The following is a 21274-nucleotide window of genomic DNA, read 5'->3' as shown; positions in this document are numbered from 1 at the left end:
CTGCCCTGAGTGTGTGGCGCCTGCATGTTCTCCTCATGCCTTGGGGGTTTCCTCTGGGTACTCTGGTTTCTTCCCCCTCCAAAGACATGCACTGGAGGCTGATTGGTGGTACCATATTGTCCGTAGAGTGTGATTGAGCCCTGTGATGGGTTAGCACCCTATCCAGGGTGTCCTCCCTGGCATAGGCTCCAGGTGACCTTGTGTAGAGTAAGCGGTATGGAAAATGAATGCATAATGGGAAAAAGACACTAGGTATATGCATTTAATTTAATAACAAAAACAAAGTAATTATTTTTTATTTTAAAGATACTACTATTGTTACTACTACTACTACTACTACTAATAATAATAATAATAATAATTGATAAGTTTACAGAAACCTATCAATAATCCTATAAAAGATCAGCAATAAGCCAAGTTTAAAACATTATGCGTAATCTATGCGCAATGTTGATCTGCTACAAAGTTGCAGCGTAAGCCACACCCACTCGGAGCTACCAGAGGACGTCCCAGAATGCAGAGCGCGAGACATGGACCAAAATGGTGAGCATCAAAGCTGTCCGATTAAACCAAGTGTTTTTAATCGGTTGTGTGATTGAAATGTTTTTAATGTCCACTTTTTAAATGTGCCAGTATTGACTGATGGAGATCCCCTGAAGATGATAGAGGCTTTATATGTCTGAGGTGTACAGTTCGCTTAGCAGAGCGGCGCACTCAAGAGCTCCAGCTAACTGCTTAGCGTGCTATCAATGTAATGTAATGTAATGGCAGTGTAATGTTGTTGTTGTTGTTGTTGTTGTTGTTGTTGTTGTTGTTGTTGTTGTTGATGATGATGATGATGATGATGATGATGATGATGATGATGACGACGATGACGACGACGATGATGATGACGATGACAAGTGCACTTAAAATTGTTCAGGAAAGTATGTGGGTTTTTCCAGAGAGCTGGGATTACTGATAATGGATGAGATAATATGTGTAATGCACGATTGGTGTGTCTGGTTGTAGCTAGACAGGATGGAATAGAGATGTGAATGTGAATAACTGTGCTAGCTCCTTATTCAGTTCATCAACATTTTATTTGAATCACGTGTCAAACATAATGGATATTTAAACTGTACATTTACAGAGTCTGTAAAACTTAAATAATACTCAGATTAATTAGAAGAGGTATAGATAAGATATTAGAAGGACCAGGCTTTCCACAGACACATAACAACCTGTTAGATTAAAAACAAACAAACAAACGAACAAAAGACTCCTAGACTCCAAATTACACACATGCACACTGCTTTAAAAATATACAAACATACCGTATACAACAATTTGAATGGATTCACTTGCATGTAAGACTAACTTGAATTGCACTCCATCATTCACTGAGTTATTGGATTTGAATGTCTTTCAGCAGCACATGTTTAGTTTACCTAGTGTTTTTGTATTGGCTTTGTTGGTTCTTACTGTTGGAAATCCTAACTATGTTACATTTACAGTAAGCAATGTCTTTCTCCCCTGTCAAACAGAACATGTTTATTAAACTCTACAAGACATAATTTCGATCACCTATATGCAGTTAAGTATGCTATCTATATCTAGTATAAAAATGACTTGAACTAACAATTTGTAGACTACTTTATGTTGAAAAAGATATCCTAATGTTAAAGCTACTTGGACTAAACTGTACTGTAATATAATCATGTTAAGTAAGCGGCAGTTTGTTAAAAAGTGGCAGAAGGTTCCTGTTTTCCAATAACAGTGGTCGTTTTAACCCAGTGATAAAACGATCAAGCTAAGCTGAGCATGAAAATTAGCCAGAGACGGGGCAGTCCAAAAGCTTGTTGTGCCATAGCTACTGAGGTGGGTGTAGTATTAGCCTTCTTTGTGCAACAGAAATTGAAGGAAATCAGCCAGGCTTGTCTAAATAAAGATGGCTTATCGAGATTGCTTGCTTTCTGGAATACTTGCCTGACGTTGAAGTGTGTATGCTTGTGTGTAGTAGACAATGACCTTCAAGGAACTGATGGTTCAGGTGCTCTTGGAGGGCCTGATGTTCGCCGGCGGATCCCCATCAAGTTACTGACCAAACAGACTGTCAGAAGCAAGCCTCCTGCCCGGCCCCAGCGTCCCACTGCCAGACTGCCCTCCAATGGGCAAATTAATGACGGTGAGCGTTGTTCATGCATATGAGTGAATAAACATGACTAAAACCATGACTTGGTTGTTGGAGGGATTCATTTTGTTGTTAAAGAATGTCTGAGTTTTTGTCACAATATGGTGTAAATCTGGTATGACCAGTCTTCTCTGCATAGGGCTGATGTTGCAGATTTTCATTCCGAGCAAGCAAGAGCAACTCCTGATTCCACTTGATTAAATCAATTGACCTTCAATTTCAATGGACTACTAGGTTTGGCTTCTGCTTGGTTGGAACGAAAATCTGTACCCACACCAGGCCTTTGCGGATAAGATAGGACACTGCCGGTTTTAAGAGAAAGCAATAATTATCCCTAAATGGCACATGTTAAATGGAGAACAAAGGGTTTATATTTTAGGTTCGAATAGAAAATGTGTTCAGTCTCCATGTGAAACTCTTCTGTTTTTAGAAACATTTACCTGTAAGCAGGAGGAGAGGTTTGAGTGCAAAGCTGGAGATGCTTTTGGGAAACAGCGGAGATTCCCTCACCCATTATTTTGGGACTTTAAGGTAACTACTTTAGCCAGACCTCTCATGTAGGACAGAAACATGCAAGATCTTTCTGCTTCTTACTTTTAGATTGAAAAGTATCTGATGTCGGGTTGAAGGATCCGTTTCATTTGTGCAGCTCAACCTGGTTGGAGAGAAAGATGACACTCCAGTGCACTTCTGTGACAAATGTGGCCTGCCCATAAAGATATATGGACGAATGGTAAGAAAGATCATGTTAATTGGATATTTATAGATATTCCTACTGTTTGATCTAAATGTCCTGACTCATCTCAGGCTCCTGGAACTGACAACACAGTTGTCAGTGTCAAGTTTACTTCCATTTCCTCTCATTGTTGCCTTCAATTTTAATCAGATTAATATATGCATAATAAGTTTAATGAGAACAATTTTTGCAGAGTTATTTCTTAATTTACTTTATCAAGACCTTTTATTTAGCCTTTGTTCTTATGAATTTCTGCTGCATTGTTCCAGCTTCATTAAACTTCATTAAACCTCCAATTTCCCCATTCTATTCCTGATCATATCACTGATCCAGATGACTTCAATCAAAGAATTGCCTCAAATAAATGAGCATTGTCTTATGTTTGTATTTTCAATAATGTTAATCCAGCACAATTACCGCAAATTGAAGGCGGCACTGCCTTATGACGTATGAGTGCAACCGGAAATCATACAGGTCTCATGACCATGACGTTGAAATGTTTTTGCAGTGTGTTTTTTCTGTAATCTTTACACAGATTCCCTGCAAACACGTATTCTGCTATGACTGTGCAGTTCTCTATGAGAAGAAAAGTGATAAGACCTGTCCAGGGTAAGTTCATTTACACCAGATACCAAACTGAATCTACTGTTTGGTTTTCTAAACAAGCTTGCTGCCATTCACAGTTTGTGTGTTGGAGGAATCCTTGTGTCTAGGGCTGCATAGTGATGGCTAAAATAATAACCACCGATATTTGCCTCAATATTTAAATTGAGATTATTTCTGATTATTATTCAAACAATTTGTATTTTATCCTATTAACATTTTCTTTTACATTGTGCATTATCAGGCCTATATTCCTTCAAATGTATAAATCAAAGATAAGTGAGAAAATGGACTCATTATAAGAAAGCTGGCACCTCACTACAAGTTAATCTAATAGCTTCACTGTTTGTGGTGAAACTACTACTTGACTAATTAATTCATTTTTATTTCAGAAATATCACAGTTGCTTAAAAAAATTTCATAATCAATTACAGTGCCCTTCACTAATATTGGCACCCATGGTAAATATAAGCAAAGAAGGCTGTGAAAAATTGTCTTTATTGTTTAACCTTTTGATCTTTTGTTTAAAAAACTCACAAAAAACATGCTCTCATGGATATAAAACAATTGCAAACAAAACACAGGTTTATCCAAAAAAAATCTTTGTTAAATATCGGTGTGCTACAATTATTGACACCCTTATAATCAATAATTAGTGCTGCCTCCCTTTGCCAAGATAACAGTTCTGAGTCTTCTCCTATAATGCCTGATGAGGTTGGAGAATACATGGCAAGGGATCTGTGACCATTCTTCCATACAGAATCACTTAAGATCCTTCACATTTCGAGGTCCGTGCTCACGGACTCTCCTCTTCAGTTCACTGCACAGGTTTTCTGTGGGGTTCAAGTCAGGGGACTGGGATGTCCATGGCAAGACCTTGATTTTGTGGTCAGTAAACCATTTTTGTGTTGATTTTGATTGATGTTTTGAATCCTTGTCCTGCTGGAAGATCCAACCATGGACCATTTTAAACTTTCTGGCAGAAGCAGTCAGGTTTTCATTTAATATATGTTATTATACATGATATTTGATAGAGTCCATGATGCCATGTATCCTAACAAAATGTCCCGGTCCTCTGGCAGAAAAACAGCCCCAAAACATTAAAAAGCCACCACCATATTTAACCGTGAGCATGAGGTACTTTTCCATATGGCTACCTCTCTGTGTGCGCCAAAACCACCTCTGGTGTTTACTGCCAAAAGGCTCTATTTTGGTTTCATCTGACCATAGAACCCGATCCCATTTGAAGTTCTAATTGTGTCTGGCAAGCTGAAGACGCTTGAATTTGTTTTGGATCAGAGTAGAGGCTTTTTTTTTTTAAACGCTTCCAAACAACAAGACGCAACTAACTTCTGCAGTTCTCCAGCTGTGATCCTTGGAGATTTCTTGGCCACTCGAACCATCCTCTTCACAGTGTGTTGAGACAGTATAGACCCACGTCTAGTTCCAGGTTGATTCATAAAATTTCCAGTTGACTGGAACTACTTAATTATTCCCCTGATGCTGGAAATGGGCATTTTCAATGCTTGTGCTATTTTCTTATAGCCACTTCCCATTTTGTGAAGCTCGACAGTCTTTTGCTGCACATCACAGCTCTATTCCTTGGTCTTACCCATTGTTATAAATGACTAAGGGAATTTGGCCTATGTGTTACCTCATATTCATATCCCTGTGGAACAGGAAGTCATGGTTGAACAATTTCCTGTTCCTAGTCACTGAGGTGTGATAAAAAAAAATTAAAATATCAATGGGAATATACTTCAAGTAGATTTTGCTCATGAGTTCATAGGGGTGGCAATAATTGTGGCACACACATTTAACAGATTTTTTTGGATAAACCTGTATTTTTGTGAATCTTTTTAACAAAACGTCAAAAGGTTGAACAATAAAGAGGGCTGTATATAATTAATTCTTCTCTCATTGATCTTCATGTATTTGCCAAACATTCCTAATATGATCATGTGTTTCCTCCTGTTGGGTTTATGCTTTTATGCTAGTTTATGTTGCTGATTAATTTTGTGTTAAAATATTGCAAAATATGAGTAAGGTTAAGTATATGCTTTATGAACTGCATGAGTGTGTGCTGCCTCCACTTCCTATACTAAATTATAAGTTCAGTTTGTCCCTGTATAGTTGCACTGAGCCAGTCCAGCGCATTGAGCAGTGCCAACGTGGATCCCTCTACATGTGCAGCATCGTGCAGGGTTGCAAGCGCACCTACCTCTCTCAGCGGGACCTACAGGCTCACATCAACCACCGGCACATGAGAGTGTGCAAACCTGGAGCCTCGCGGGCCGAGACTACTCACCCAACCCCAGCTCTGACTCCGACCTTAACCTCAGACCCACCAGATCGTTTCCGCCTGCCCCCACCCCCTCACCTGCCCAAGTCCCACACCCTGATCCCACCACCTCTGCAGGGTCATGACCCCTATGGCCAGCCGCCCCCAGTATCACCCTCTCCCTCTGACCTAGGGCCCTCGTCCCGAGCCCTCCCACCGGAGACATTCCGCATTGCTACTGTGACCACGCGCAAACACAGTAACCTCATCACTGTGCCCATCCAGGATGACTCGGGCAGTTCCATTCCCTCTCCACGTGAACCCCTCCCGCCGACACCCCCAGGTCTGCCCCCTCATCACCACCCAGGCCAGGCAGTGGTGTCCCACCCTCACCACATCATGCCTCCACCTCAGCAGCAACATTACGGGCCTCCACCTCCACCACCACCCCCGCTCAGCCACCCCATGCAGGCGACAGGGGCTCCTCACATGGTCTACAACCAGGCACCTCCAATGTCCGCTGCACCACCTCCAATCACCCCTCCACCCGGACATATCATAAACCAGATGCCCCCGTTCCTGAACCACCCACTGTCCGCTGCTCTCCCTCAGCACGGCGCCCCGCCTGTTAGTGCCCCACCACCTCATCACTTTAACCCTAACTCTCTGTCCCAGGACCAGGGCACCCTGAGCCCGCCCTTCAACCAGCCGGGAGCCCTGAGCCCTGGTTTGTGGACTGCGGCACGTGTCCCTCACCCTCCTCGCATGCAGGGCCCTCCTCAGGGCCAGATGCCTGGACCACACCACCCAGAACAGGCCCGATATAGACCATACTACCAATAGCGCTTGGCCAACATTCATTATATCAGTTTGAACATTAACAAGGTCATCAAGAATTTAAGTAATTTCAAGTTAACTGGTTGAACTGTGCATTCACTCTGTGATGATGACATTCATGTGATGTTTTGTATTCCTGTTAGGTATTTAACGGTTTAACTAATCTGGAATCCAGTATTTCTTATTGTATTATTGGTGGCTGAAAAAATAGAAACAGTGAACCAGTGCATACCGAAGCTATTTTTACATCTTTGTTTGAACACTTTTCATAACACATGACAACACTTTAATCTTGTACCCATTGACTGCAATAAATGACACAAAAAGATTTTTTTTCTTCTGCATTTTACTGTTGCTTTTGTTTACATAGTTAATCCAGTTGTGACATGTTAAAAATAACAAGTTTTTGTTTCCACCTTCTCAAGCACGAGAAATTTCTGGGAGCAAAATATCTTTTATTATTACATTAGCCTACATTGTACCTTTTAATTGTGGTCACTATGTAATTAAAAGGTCCATTTTGTTGATGCAAATCATGAGAAATAAGATATCTGACCTCGTGATAAGGTTAACTAGATGTATTTCCGTAAGAAGGATTCTAATCCGTTCGTGGTCATGCTGTACAGAAAGGAGGACCTGAACATCAGCAGGTTCAATACTTGTATGAATACGTGTATGTGGTTTGTCCACATGGGGGAGCTGTTCACATGTGTCCTGAGCAGCACACTGTACACTACAGCGGTAGTTTCTTAAAGTTGGGGTTCATGAAGCATAGGATCCGTGGTGGAAAGCACTATTAATCACTATCAGCGAGTGTTATATAATTATTTAGTTACTAAGGTATTAAGCCTAGTTGACTGGTCACATTAACTGGTCTGATCCCAATTTCAGTAATTAAAAAAATATACATATCAACTGCTGAGGTCATGAAAGGAGTGTCTAGTATAGTGTCTATACATTTCTACGTATGAGACATGAAATTACTATTATATTATGACCAAGTAAGGATAAACGGTACAGAAAATGTATGGATGGATGGATGGATGGATTTTTCTGACCGGATTGACTGAAGGTAGTGGAAATGTAGGAAATGTAGAATGCATAACAATTACGTGGAGTATTTCATGTAGAAATAGATCAAATAAAAAATACAGTACGTGTCTTATGAGTAGGAGTTAGCAGGGAAGTCGGATTTTGAATATGCAATCTCCAAGCGTCCTATATTATGAATCACTTTGCTGATTCGACTCTTAAGAGTCGAAACGGTTCGCCTTTTGGTGCATTTGATTCATCCCATTCAGAACAGCTTCATTCCGAAATGCTGGACTATCTGTCTATCCTTACACTTTTACGGCTTCGTACAAACACTTTGTTGTTACAGCATACCTGGTTTTATTTATAAGAAGTCTTCCATTTATTCTATAGCTAGCGAATATCTTATAATTCAAATAGTAGCATACAAATCAAAGCTTAGTTTACTTATTAAACGCATGCTATGTAAACTGTAAGGTTAGAAGACATAATGAAAAATAAATCAACATTTTTAAAAAATGAAAGGCGAAAGTGGTGGGAAAAGCCATGGATTTATTTGTGCCTGTGAACCGATTCGTCTGAATCACTTCTAAGAGTCGTTTAAGAAGAAAGCAACGATCCGTTCGCGAATCCATCACTAAAGGCAGCATGGTGCGATCCACCGGCGACTTTTGGAGCACACCTAGCTTTACATCTATCATTTTTAAACATTCGATAATTAATCGCTTAAATTGTTTGGATTAAGATTTCCGGATGAGGAGTTCTGCGCCATGGAAGAAGTAATGAAATGGATCTGGTTTGGGATACTTATTCGCGTCCCGTTGTGTGGATGCTTCGAGCTCCACATTTCGGAGTCCCTTCACCCTGGAGGAGTGCTGGTAAACGCATCACTCGGACCGGGATGGGTTTACAAAATAGACAGGAGTTTAACGCCAAAATCCCTCGGACACTGTGTGAAGGTTGGGAGAGGGGATGGAGTTGTAACTCTCGCCCGTAAAGTTCACTGTTCACTCTTTTCCAGACGCGCAGTCCCGCTGTTTTTAAGGGTCACATCACTGACGTCGGAAAACTTCGTGTTGATTCATTTCAGCACGTTTGTTCACGGTCAGAACTGCTTTATTAAATACAGAAGGAAAGGTCCGACGCGTAAACCCGACGCATATATCTGTCTACATTGTGAAAATGGGGAGTGCTTGAACTCGGGCGCATTGCCCAGAATTATACATGAATATTTACCGAAGTTTATTCTAGACTCGCAAACGCTTCGAGCTACCTGCAAGGAGAAAGAGAGTTTAAACACAACAAACACTGGGAATACAAACTTGACCACTGATGCCAGTTTCCTCTGCACCGTTCCCAGTTTACGGGAAAGTGTGTTAGTTTTGGGAGTAACATTGCAGTTTGGTATGCAGGGGCGTCACACTGTGGGAAACAGTGGAGCTCACCACCCAAGACCCCTAGCTGGATGGGGCTCTAAAGGGGCCTGGGCTGAAAAAAGAACATTTTCAAGAGATGGCATGAAGGACCACAAAGAATACATTCGCACTGGGTGCAGAGCTTTATTGAACATGCCTGTTGGCACCACTGATGCTCTGAATTTGTTCAAGAATGGCGAGCATTGGTTGCGGGACCGATGGGCTAGACGTAAAAAACGAAACCCAAATTCAGCTCCGCAGTTCCAGCTGCCCAATTACCAGGTTTCCATACCTGAGAATGAGCCGCCTGGAACCCGAGTGATTACGCTCAAAGCCTTTGACTCTGATGATGGAGATGCAGGAGTACTTGAATATGACATGGAAGCTCTGTTTGACAGTAGATCTAACGATTACTTTCAGATCAATGCAGAGACGGGTGGCATTACAACCCTGCAGTCTTTAGACAGGGAAGTTAAAGACACCCATGTGTTCAAAGTCATGGCAAATGACAAGGGGACCCCAAGGAGATCAGCAACAGCTTATCTCACAATCACGGTCAGCGACACAAATGACCACAGGCCAATGTTCGAGCAGACCGAATATAGGGTCAGCATCCGAGAAAATGTAGAGGTGGGTTTTGAAGTGATGACGATCCGAGCCACCGATGGAGATGCTCCCTCCAATGCCAATATGATATACAAGATTGTGAATGAGGCTAAGGTGAGTGAGGTCTTTGAAATTGATCCAAGGAATGGTTTGGTAAGAACCAGGATCCGTCCAGACAGAGAGGTCTGCTCACACTATCAGCTTATAGTGGAGGCCAATGACCAAGGTAGAGATCCTGGGCCACGCAGTGCTACAGCCACTGTACATATCACTGTGGAGGATGAGAACGATAACTTTCCTCAGTTCAGCGAGAAAAGATATGTTGTCCAAATTCTCGAGAACATGGCTGTCAACTCCAAAGTAGCTCAGGTCAAGGCCACAGACAAAGATGCTGGAAATAATGCTAAAGTGCATTACAGCATAATCAGCGGGAATGTAAAGGGACAGTTCTACATTCATTCCCCCACGGGTGTCATTGATATCATTAACCCTCTTGATTACGAGATGATCAGGGAGTATAATTTACGGATAAAAGCTCAAGATGGTGGTCGGCCACCTCTCATTAACAGCACAGGTATGGTTGTTGTGCAGGTCGTGGATGTGAATGATAATGCTCCAATGTTTGTCAGCACACCTTTTCAAGCTTCAGTGCTGGAGAATGTTCCCATTGGTTACTCTGTAATGCACATTCAAGCTATCGATGCAGATTCGGGGAATAATGCTCATTTGGCGTACCAACTCACAGACACATCACCTAGCTTTCCCTTTATCATCAACAACAGTACAGGGTGGATTACGGTCTGTATGGAGCTGGACAGAGAGACCACTGAGTTTTATACTTTTGGTGTGGAGGCAAGGGATCATGGAATTCCTGTGATGTCATCCTCAGCCAGTGTGAGTGTAACAGTGTTGGATGTGAATGACAATGTTCCCACCTTCACACAGAAATCGTATAATCTGAAGATTAATGAGGATGCTCCAGTGGGGGCCAGTGTGCTCACGGTCACAGCCATCGACAGGGATGTGAACAGTGTGGTGACCTACCAGATATCTAGTGGGAATACGCGGAATAGGTTTGCCATCACCAGTCAGAGTGGTGGTGGGCTTATTACTTTAGCCTTGCCACTGGACTACAAACAGGAACGGCAATATATTCTCATTGTAACGGCTTCAGATGGTACACGCTTTGACACGGCGCAGATTTTCATGAATGTTACCGATGCCAACACACACCGGCCTGTGTTTCAGAGTGCCAACTACCAAGTGTTACTGAGTGAGGATAGGCCTGTGGGTTCCACTGTTGTGGTCATCAGTGCTACAGATGAAGACACTGGTGAGAATGCACGTATTACTTATGTAATGGAGGACAACGTGCCTCAGTTTAAAATTGACCCTGACACTGGTGCCATTACAACTCAGATCGAGATTGACTATGAACATCAAGCCTCGTACACATTGGCCATCATCGCTCGAGACAATGGCATTCCCCAGAAGTCTGACACCACCTATGTAGAGATCATAGTACTTGATGCCAATGACAATGTACCCCAGTTTCTGAGGGCTATCTACCAAGGCACTGTGTTTGAGGATGCACCTGTGTACACAAGTGTACTCCAAGTCTCTGCATCTGACAGAGATTCAGGTTCAAATGGCAGGGTGAGCTATACATTTCAGGGTGGGGATGATGGTGATGGTGATTTCTTTATTGAGCCATACTCAGGGATAATCAGAACAGCCAGGAAGCTGGATAGGGAAAACGTAGCCAACTACAATCTAAAGGCTTTTGCCGTGGACAAAGGAGTCCCCCCTCTGAAAGCAGCAGTGGATATCCAGGTCTCAGTGCTAGACATTAATGACAATGCCCCTGTGTTTGAAAAGGATGAGTTGTATATCTATGTGGAGGAGAACAGCTCTGTGGGTTCTACTCTAGCACGTGTCAGTGCCACAGATCCTGATGAGGGAACAAATGCTCAAATCCTATATCAGATTGTCGAGGGTAATGTTCCTGAAATCTTCCAGCTGGACATCTTTAATGGGGATCTAATTGCTCTCACTGATCTGGACTACGAGACCAAGATGGAGTACTTGATTGTAGTTCAGGCCACATCTGCACCACTGGTCAGCAGAGCCATTGTACACATTCGCCTTGTGGATGTTAATGACAACTATCCCATTATGCAGGATTTTGAGATCATTTTTAACAACTACATCACTAATAAATCCAACAGCTTCCCTGCAGGTGTCATTGGGAAGGTTCCTGCACATGACCCAGACGTTTCTGATAAGCTCCTCTTCACCTTTGTAGAGGGGAATGAGCTCAATTTGCTTATTCTAAACCAGGACACAGGAGAGCTGAAGCTGAGCAAAGACTTGGACAACAACAGACCGCTGGAGGCCACTATGAGAGTAACTGTGTCAGGTAAGAGTCTTATGACTTCTGTATTAATCATATAATGCCTATGATTGCACAGAGAAGGGCCACATTTGTATGAATCACTCCATATATCACTTGTTGTCAGGCAATTTAACCCTCCTATTATGCTATGGGTCAATTTGACCAATTTCCACATTTGAGATGTCTGAAATACTGGTTAATCTCTCTTTTTCTCTTTGAAATTCTTTGACATTTCCTCATTTAGGGTCATAAATGTATATGCAAATATTTCTTCCTATGTCTTTTCTCGGACAAGCCATAATGAAGGTTTACTGTTTTAAAGCTGTTCTTCACTGTTTTGTGTGTATTTAAACTGTGGATGTCATTGTGACCCATAACATAATGGATGTAACTTTTTTCCCCAACATAATAGGAGGGTTAAGTATTAAGAGCAGTTATTTCCTAATCAGAGTCAAATACTCTACTTCTTTATTAAGAACAACAAGTAAAATACATACATATATATGATTATATACAGTATATGTACTTAATATTTATAATCTTTGCAAATGTCTGTGTGATGAAAATGCTGTAATTATCCAGATTATATGTAATGTGATTTGTTTATTAAACGTTACCCATTTCACACTGTTCTAACATTCCTCCTTAAATAAGAAGTCCACATTGAGTGGATCTTTATAATTCATGTGATCTTCAGTGGTGTTCAAGATTTTTCAGTCCGTACAGGATTTGGCAGAGCTTTTTTGTGCTGTTTTGCAAAAAACTTGCAATTGCACGAAATTGTTTTGCACGGTCTTTTGCCGTGATGTTTGTTGGTTAAAAAAACCCCCATTTAGCTGTACTTGTGTTCGACGCACGTGAATCGAAGAGGGCTTGGACTGGATGCGTGTTGTGATGATTTCATATGATGCATCTTGGCCCAAATCTGTGGAAAATCTCTGGTAATTTTGAAAAATTACAAGCTCCTCCGACTATTGCATTTTCCTGGAATTCTTTAAGAATAAAAGTCAGAATTTAGTTTTTCAGTTTAAACTATTTTCATCAACACGTTGGTCTATTTTTTCTTTGGTTAATGGTTTCTTATACATTACCCACAAACAAGATTAAACCGTAATATTAATATTGCCATCCATGCAAGTCAGCGCAACTGTGTTTCTAACACTAATCAGGACTTTGTAAAAACTGTTTTAATAGATTAATGATAGATGCTTTCAACAGCCTGATACAGAATCAGACCAATTTTCACACAGCTTTTAATGAAGAAATCTTAAGGCTGTCTGACTTGACTCTCTGGGAGTTCTGAACTGAACTTTTGTTTGATGATTAGCATCTACGCAACAAATAATTTTTATAGGGTAATTTGCTGCTTGGTTGGTGACAATCATGAACTTTTTATAGCCAGAGACTCCTTTAGCTGTAAAAAAAAAAAAAAAAAAAAAAAAAAAATCCACAGACTTTCACAAAGCAGATTTATTTTATGAACTATTCAAATATTATTATTTTTGTTTCATTACTCAAAGTCTGGTCTGGTGGGTTGAGCTCTTTTTCACTCTGTTGTTAGAGCCATAAGGCTTGTTTAAGCAAGTGTCTGTCTTTCCAGGCAAATGTGTGTTGGATGTGACCTAAATTTGAGGAAATTATCCAGGATATGTGACGGTCCTTAGCCCATACGGGCAAAAAGGTTTCGTGGTATAGGCATATGTTCTGCTGAAAGAGAACACAAGCAGATGGAGTCACATCTCCGTGTTGATTCTAGTCTTTATGTACCACATTAACCCACATCAAGTTAAGGAAGTCTTGCAAGCAAAGCAAGTCTTGCTGTCACAAGAAAACAACGTTTCACTAATAAATAATAACCTTTTTTTTGAATGGTGTACATATTAAAGAAATATCAAAGCAGTGCAGCTTATTATGTCTACTGAGAACTGCTGTAAAAACTCTGAGGAATAGAATGTCTTTTGGGTTTTCTTTTTCTCCGTGTCTACTTTAGAGAGATTTGTAAGGAGTGCTCCCGTGCAGACAGAGAGCACATAGAAAAGAATGAGAAGAGTGGTTAGTGCTCATCAGTGCGCTGCTCTGGATTCAGATGGATTGCTGCTCTGATCTCTCACCTGGTGTGTGCTTCGCTTCCCAAAGCCTTGTCTTTAACACTGCTTTGTGTTGTAGTGGCCTTCTCATACTGCTCATACCCTCAAAATTGTGCAACGAGCCATAGGAATTCCACCCTTAACGCTAGGAACGTTTGCTCTTGTGGGTTTCCTCTGGGTTTCCTGGTTTTCTCCCACTGTCCAAAATTGCTGACTCGAAATTGGCCCTATGTGTGAATGTGTGTGCATGGTGCCCTCCAATGGACTGGTTATGCCATCCAGGTGTACTTCTGTTTAACATTCAGTATTTCTAAGACAGACTCACTGGATTCACTGCAGCCCTGACCCGAATAATGCGATTACTGAAGATGAATGAATGAATGATTTTGTGAAAACACCCAAATGTCCCTTTATTTAATCTATTTGTTGCTGTCTTAAAAAGGCTACTTTGTTACTTACCATCATTCTACTACCTGTCGCTTCAGCTCATACCAGGCATGCTAGCGAGGAGGGATGACTCCATAAATCTGAAGAACTGGATTTTTTGGACTTTAACTACAGTTTGTATTTAAGTTAATGTTATGACCTGGTGGATATGATTTGAATCTTATAATCTTAAGTCTTTTCATCCTTATCTGAAGGGCTTTCAATGTATTTCAGTCATCTGCTCTGTCTCTACAGCAAGACAGGTTTTTAACAGCTTAATTTGTTGCTGATGTGAAACAGCAACATCCTAATTTCCTGCTAAAGATGATCTAATTGACTTAATTATATGGCCATGGATTGTTATCTTTTGTTGGGAGTTGTTTGGAAATTCTAAACAAATCATGTGAAAAACCCCTGAATATTTTGCTAAACAATTCAGAATCAAACCGTCTCTCGCTGTTGGCATCAGGCCAGTTTATATATTCCATTAATCTCTAATTGCTCACCTTTATGGTCTCAGTTAAACAAGCTGATCCTCTGTCCATCTCCTAAAGAACCAGAGCATCCTCCATGGCTGTTCTGCCATCTTCAGCGGAAGGTCCAAGAAGGAGAATCTGAGAAGTTTTGGCACTCATTTGTTGTTGGCATGGAGACTGTGAGCTTTGTGAGTCTCTCAGGCATTCTGGGGGTCTTGAGCATGGGCCCCTTTTGTGAAGGATGAGAAGGAGGGGGGTTGTGATAGGAGCAAGAGGGGGTTTCTTACACAAGGAGGGGGGAGCCATTGTCCCCATGCAGATTTCAGTCTCTGAAGACAAAGCTGTTTGTGTGTTGAGAACTTGAAGAAAGGGAGTTTGTTGAATGAGGCGAGTGTCTCAGAGACTAGACTATTATTTGGAGCTCATCCTCCAAATACCAGATAGCCTTACATGTGCACATTTGGCCATGACATGCATTCATACATACTGACTAAAAAACTTTCCACAACATTTAATTTTGTGTGCAACACCAGTCTAGAATTGATCCAAATGACAAAGTGTGGCCTTGACTGCAGTGGTGGATTGCCATTGTTCTGTCTGAGCTACTCTTTAATGCAGCTTAGTTGCTCTCGTGTTCAATGGCTGTGCTTCAATTTCACATGAAATACAAATGGTTGCCATTGGATACCATGTAATATATGACAAAGAGTCCAGAAAGGGACTTTGGAGGATTTCTCTTAGGACCGTACCGAGGCCAACGTGTGTTATATTTTCTGTTATGAAAGACTAAACTCTTCATTTCACCACTAGGCTATTAGACTTGTGCATATTCGGGCCTGATGTTTATACATTACAAAACATGCTTTGAAAAATGTGCACATTATTTCCAGTGCACATGCCAGGAATTATTTAAAAAACAACAAAAACAACCCACAGTATTTATGCTCTTGAATCTGTGTATGCACACTTGGACTGGTGTGTATGATTTGGTGGCCACTGCAGTAAAGTAATGAGGTGTAATTCGTTGTTAATTATTACATGAAATTTTTTTTGTAGTTAAGTCATGATTGTGCTTAAGGTTATACAAAGTGGTTTTACTGTTGCAGAACAACTATCAATGGACACACTGATGCTTTTAGAAAAGCGCTGAACTCCTCAGGCTAAGGTGGGAATTTGTCTTTATATACTGCAGTGTTTTTTTTGGCTCATGATAATGATTTGGCTTCTGAGTTGTTTTCAATTCCTGAGATGCGTCCTCTTGGAATTGCGTTCTGCATTGCAACCAGGATCACTGGATCATTGAAGACATCATCTGAGAATTGTGAACCTTAGAGGAAACTTAGTTAGTGTGGGGCCTCTAACTATGCCCATGCTCAGTCAGACTTTTAGCACTTTGTACAATCATTATCTAATTCATGCTGATGTAAAACAGAAACACTCTCTAGGGAAGGATGACCAGAATCTTATTTGTGTATTGAGCTGCATCTGGCAAAATATGCCTGTTTAGCATTTTCCCCCCCACTTTCTGTCCTTAGGCAGTGATGTAACAAATCTGGACTCAGGAGGTCCATCACTGCTCATAAATACTAGTACATCTGATCATATTTCACACATATTAACTCCACCACATGATCCGATCTTTCAACATTGGATTTACAGCAGTCCCTTTAAACTCAGAAATTCCCATAAACGGTGCTTCTTATTGCTGTAAAGGCAGAAATTTGTGGCATGCCGCTGCTCCTCATGCGTGCTCTGCAAGAGGCAGGCCTGCCACTGCTGATGTTAACAAGATCCATAACAGATTCACGAGGGCAGTCTGGAGAGGCGCGGCCTCCATTACAAAGCACTTAGAGTGTGCACTCTGTGGAAAGCTCTTTTGTTCATTACGTTTTTCTGAGTGCACCTTTACTGCATTCCACAGAAGCCATGCTGAGGACAAGCGTGGGGTTTTAATATGTCTGAAAAATGAGTGAAGCCTGTATGTGGAGAAGACGCATTAGGAGAGTAACAGAACTGCCAGGTTTTCAGTACATAATGAAACAAATCAAGTGTCTGAGATGGCACAGTCTTGATGAGATTAGCAAAATGAGGTACAATTATTTGGAGAGAATTAATGCACTTTTTGGGTTGTTGGGCTGTTCAAATTGTAGACACTTTTTGTATGGGATTATTCTGTTGCAAAAATCCACTGTACTTGGAATTATTTTTAAGGAAGCTTATCACTCATTTTGTCTTGGACCTCTTCCAAGTTTCCGATCTGTCCCGAGTTTTGATTGCTTGTTTCAAAGTTTTTGACAGCATTTCGAGCCCAACCGCGGTATAGCGTGCACTCTTTGGCACCACTCTTAGCTCTGCTCATTGTATTATGAAGGCCAATTGGCACAGCACCAAACATATTTAGGTCAGGCTTCAGTGATGATCATGCCCTGAAAGAAGGCTATGTGTTGGCATTAGTTGACCTGTGTTTTTGAATGGCAGCCGTGATGTTGGCTTATTTTAACTTCCCACCAGGACATGGAATCAGAGTTCTTTCCCTGTGGATTTTTGGCTCTTAGGAATGAAATTTTAACTCTTTGTGTGTGTGTGTGTGTGTGTGTGTTGTGGGGGTGGTTTGAGGGTCTGCCACTCCTACAAGAAAAGAAAGATCTCTGCTTACAGAGTCAACACTCAATAGTCGAAGTGCTAAAAAGGAATTAATTACTGTGTTTCATATTGTGTTAATGGTGTTAGCGGTCTTTTTCTTTTTCACTTCATAGTTAGGAATGAGTCTTCATTAACATTCATTGTGGATTCAGACGGTGTGCGGTACACTTCTCTTGTTCTGTGTGTTTTATAGTGTGTAGTGTGGGTGTGTTTCGAGGTATAGAATGCTCTTAGGGGTTGGTTTGTCTAATACAATGTAGAAAAACTGTGGTGTATAATTTCATTTTGTCGTGTTTGTGATTTTGAAGAATTTGCATTTCTGAACCACATACTAATTTAACTTGAGCTAACTTAAATAATTTTTAATGCAGATATTTTTTCCTGCTTCCTCACTGACTGAGGAATGTAATGCAGAAATAAGTCAGATATTAATGGTACAGAAAGCTACTGCAAAAAAGCTGAATATCTTATTTAGATTACAATTTTGTGAACATTTCTTACCAGATGAGATGCATAGTGGAGAGCATTAACAACTATAGTGAAAGACTTGAAATCAAAATCATTTGACTTACTATTGTATAGTGATTCATGACAGAGGCACAACAGGGTTACTGGAGATCTACCTTCATGATGACTTTAGCTCCAAACATAATTGTGCCCACCTGACCATCTAATCATTGCCTTAAGAGGTTCTTGATCACCTAAAACAAGTGTGTTAGATTTTGGTTGGAGATGAAACCTGCAGGAAGGTAGATCTCAAGGAAGAGGGTTGGTGACCACAAGCACTACAACATAGAGAAACCAAAAAGATCTGAGGTTTTCTCCACATACTCCAGTTTCCCAGTCCATGGACATGCACTGTAGGCTGATTGGCATTTCCAAATTGTCCGTAGTGTGTGAATGTGTGTTCGATTTTGCCCTGTGATGGGCTGGCACCCCATCCAGGGTGTTCCCCGCCTCGTGCCCTGAGTCCCCTGGGATAGGCTCCAGGCTCCCCATGACCCTATGTAGGATAAGCGATACAGAAAATAGATTGGTGGATGGATGGATGGACAGATAATCACATAATAATAAGCAGGGCTTCTAAAAATAAACTGAGCCACGTAACTATACTAAGGAATCTTATTTGATGTAGAACACGTTTAAGACATGATAATGTTACAAACCAAAAGCTAAAGCAAGCTAGACATGTTTTTGAAACTCAGACGGCAAAGTACTTGTCTTTTTTCTATATTTTGTACCGTGTTTGGACAGTAATTCTTCTTGCATGTGCAATATCACTGACGATTGATTCCCCATTGAATATATGATCTACTTGCATAATGAATGCTGGGTATTGACGTGAATTAAATGTGATAAAGTTCTGCTAAAATCCTGAAGCTTAGTGGTGCAACACTGGGCTAAAGAGTAGTCTCTTACTTAACATTAGTCTTTTACTTAACAACAACATTCCTTAAGGACACTGGTTATGTACTGGAATTTCTCATTTCCTCTAGCATGACGGTTTTGGAATTTGTTGAGTTGTGTCTTCCAGCAGTAGGCTGTTTAAGAGCTTTATGACTGTGGTTGTTTTGACGTTAGTGACTGACAAATTAATGACATTCTGAGCATCAGGCAGAACAGCCTCTGAACTGGAGGAGTGCCAAGACCACACTTGTGTTTAATATGTGTATATGTCCTTTGCTTTATTGTTTACTGGAAAGAACGAGAGAGGAATTTACAGAAATCCTCAGCCTAGTACTTATCCTGGAACGTCTCTGTAAGAAATGCCATGTCCTCATAAAACTGTGTATCCCCATTAGGAAGAGATAATTTATTGGTAAGTACCCTGTCATTGAAATGTGATTATAAATTTGGTGCTCTTGTGTATCGTATTGGATCATTTGGGCTTTTCTCTGTGCAATTAGCTGATATCTGATCCCAGGATAATTCTGTCCATGTCAATAAAATCTGCTTGCCTACCATTCATTTTCATGTTATTGGCAAGTGGATGGACAAAATGGAAGTGAGTGTGAGAGAGAAACCCACTTTATTCCGTGCAGTACAGAATGATAGAAGAATGGACTTTAATGCACATACCATTAGAAAACAAACACACCTGCAAACACAGTGCAAACAAATTAGCACTTACTTTAGTGCTCTGTAACAGTGATCCACTTATGCTGATGGTGCCATTTAGCTGCAGAGACCACAGTGACTGTGGTTTATGCCATTTTGAAGTGGACCAATGAACTGAGATGATTTTAAAGTAATGACAAAATCATCACCGTTCATTGGGGCTGTAGAAAATGCTAGAATTTTCACACCTGGGGCAATTTAGCTTAGCCAGTCTACCTACCGCCTTGTTTTTGGGAGTTTGCTGAAAGAAACAAAACAGAGGAACCCACATGTGCATTTGGAGAACGTGCAAAATTCTCCAAAGACAATAAACCCAGCAGGATTGAACCAGGGACCCTGCAATGCTACATGATGCACTAGTAGCCCCTTTACTTGTCCTGCAAAGGAATTCTAAATATAACGAACAGAAAAAAGTTAAGTAAATGAGTGTGAGTAAAAGTGGGGAAAGAAACTGTCTAGGTTTTTGTTGTGAATATATTGTGTATTCTAATACTATAACTAATTTTAATTGTGAGTTTTCGTTCATCCGTATGTGTGAAGGTAAAAATATGTGTTTTTTTCTGCACGCACAGCTCTCTGAGCTGAGAATATGTGAGAGGACAGCGTGATAAAGTGCAAATGTCTCCTCATTGTCTGGCAATTATAACTCACTCCATTCTAATGAGTTGTGTTGCCCTTTACACAGGGACAAACTGGAGGGATGAAAGAATACACTAGATCTGAACAAAGCCTTAACAACAGACACACAATAGAGCACAAGTGTTGTGGTGTTGTTAGTGGATGTAACACAGAGCTCTTACACTCTCACGGCATGCTGAACTGCTGCTAGAGGATTTGCTGTTTCTGTTTTCTGTTTCATTTTCGCTTAAGAGAATCAGACGAGTTTTTGCAGCAGTTTTAAAACAGCAGATTTGATACATCTCGTTGTATTGCTGATGCCATAAACGTCATTAACATCACGTGTTTAGTCATATAAAGTCATTTTATTTAGTCATAGTAATTTTTTTACTAGCTTTTAATCACAGCAATAATACGAGTAATTCCATTATAAATTTCTAATATTAGCCTTTGGGGTTTTCCTTTCACTGTAGATGTAATGAAATGTAATACACATCATTTATGGATTTCAAGACCACCTGAACAAGTAATTATCAGCCATTAAAAAAAAAAAAATGTTTAGAATAGTAAATTGTTTTTACTGTCCAAGAAATTGCTACAATGACCTAAGTACTATATATATCTTCCTATATAGTTATTATAAAAAATAAAATTTTTGCCATTTGTAAGCACGAGCATCATCATGCTCGATAAAATCGTTGTCAACGAATCTCATTATTGATTAGTTGGTTGGTCTGCACGCAGTACATTTACTCATTACGTTACTTCTGTTCCGAAAACACGCTTCGGAGAGTAAATACTAAAGTTGTGTCCCAAATGAAGTACTGT

At 40.6% G+C, this 21274-nt stretch overlaps 2 protein-coding genes across 8 annotated transcripts in view; both read left to right on the top strand.

Moving 5' to 3' along the window:
* The first annotated feature begins 477 nt into the window (after positions 1-477).
* Positions 478-6958, top strand: LOC108269280 (E3 ubiquitin-protein ligase Hakai). Of its 7 annotated transcripts, none has more exons than XM_017475050.3 (6): positions 478-543; positions 2000-2167; positions 2604-2704; positions 2823-2906; positions 3445-3518; positions 5631-6958. In XM_017475050.3, the coding sequence occupies exons 1-6, from the start codon at positions 531-533 to the stop codon at positions 6634-6636; spliced, it is 1446 nt and encodes a 481-aa protein (XP_017330539.3). In that variant the 5' UTR covers positions 478-530; the 3' UTR covers positions 6637-6958. The 7 variants fall into 7 exon arrangements, with proteins under 7 accessions (XP_017330539.3, XP_053538222.1, XP_017330538.2 ...); XM_053682247.1 differs by having other exon boundaries at positions 502-751; XM_017475049.3 differs by having other exon boundaries at positions 502-926.
* A 1282-nt stretch (positions 6959-8240) lies between these two features.
* celsr1b (cadherin EGF LAG seven-pass G-type receptor 1b) overlaps positions 8241-21274 on the top strand; it is a 60112-nt gene continuing 47078 nt past the window's right edge. The window contains exon 1 of the mRNA XM_017475232.3: positions 8241-12102. Within this exon, the coding sequence (XP_017330721.2) occupies positions 8433-12102 (3670 nt within the window). The 5' untranslated portion in view covers positions 8241-8432. The remainder of the gene's footprint in view (positions 12103-21274) is intronic.

The sequence above is a fragment of the Ictalurus punctatus genome, chromosome 8 (genome assembly GCF_001660625.3).
Source record: "Ictalurus punctatus breed USDA103 chromosome 8, Coco_2.0, whole genome shotgun sequence".
Classification (NCBI taxonomy): Eukaryota; Metazoa; Chordata; class Actinopteri; order Siluriformes; family Ictaluridae; genus Ictalurus; species Ictalurus punctatus.
The sequence above is the reverse complement of the archived record's forward strand: the minus strand, read 5'-3'. Positions and strand labels throughout refer to the sequence as shown.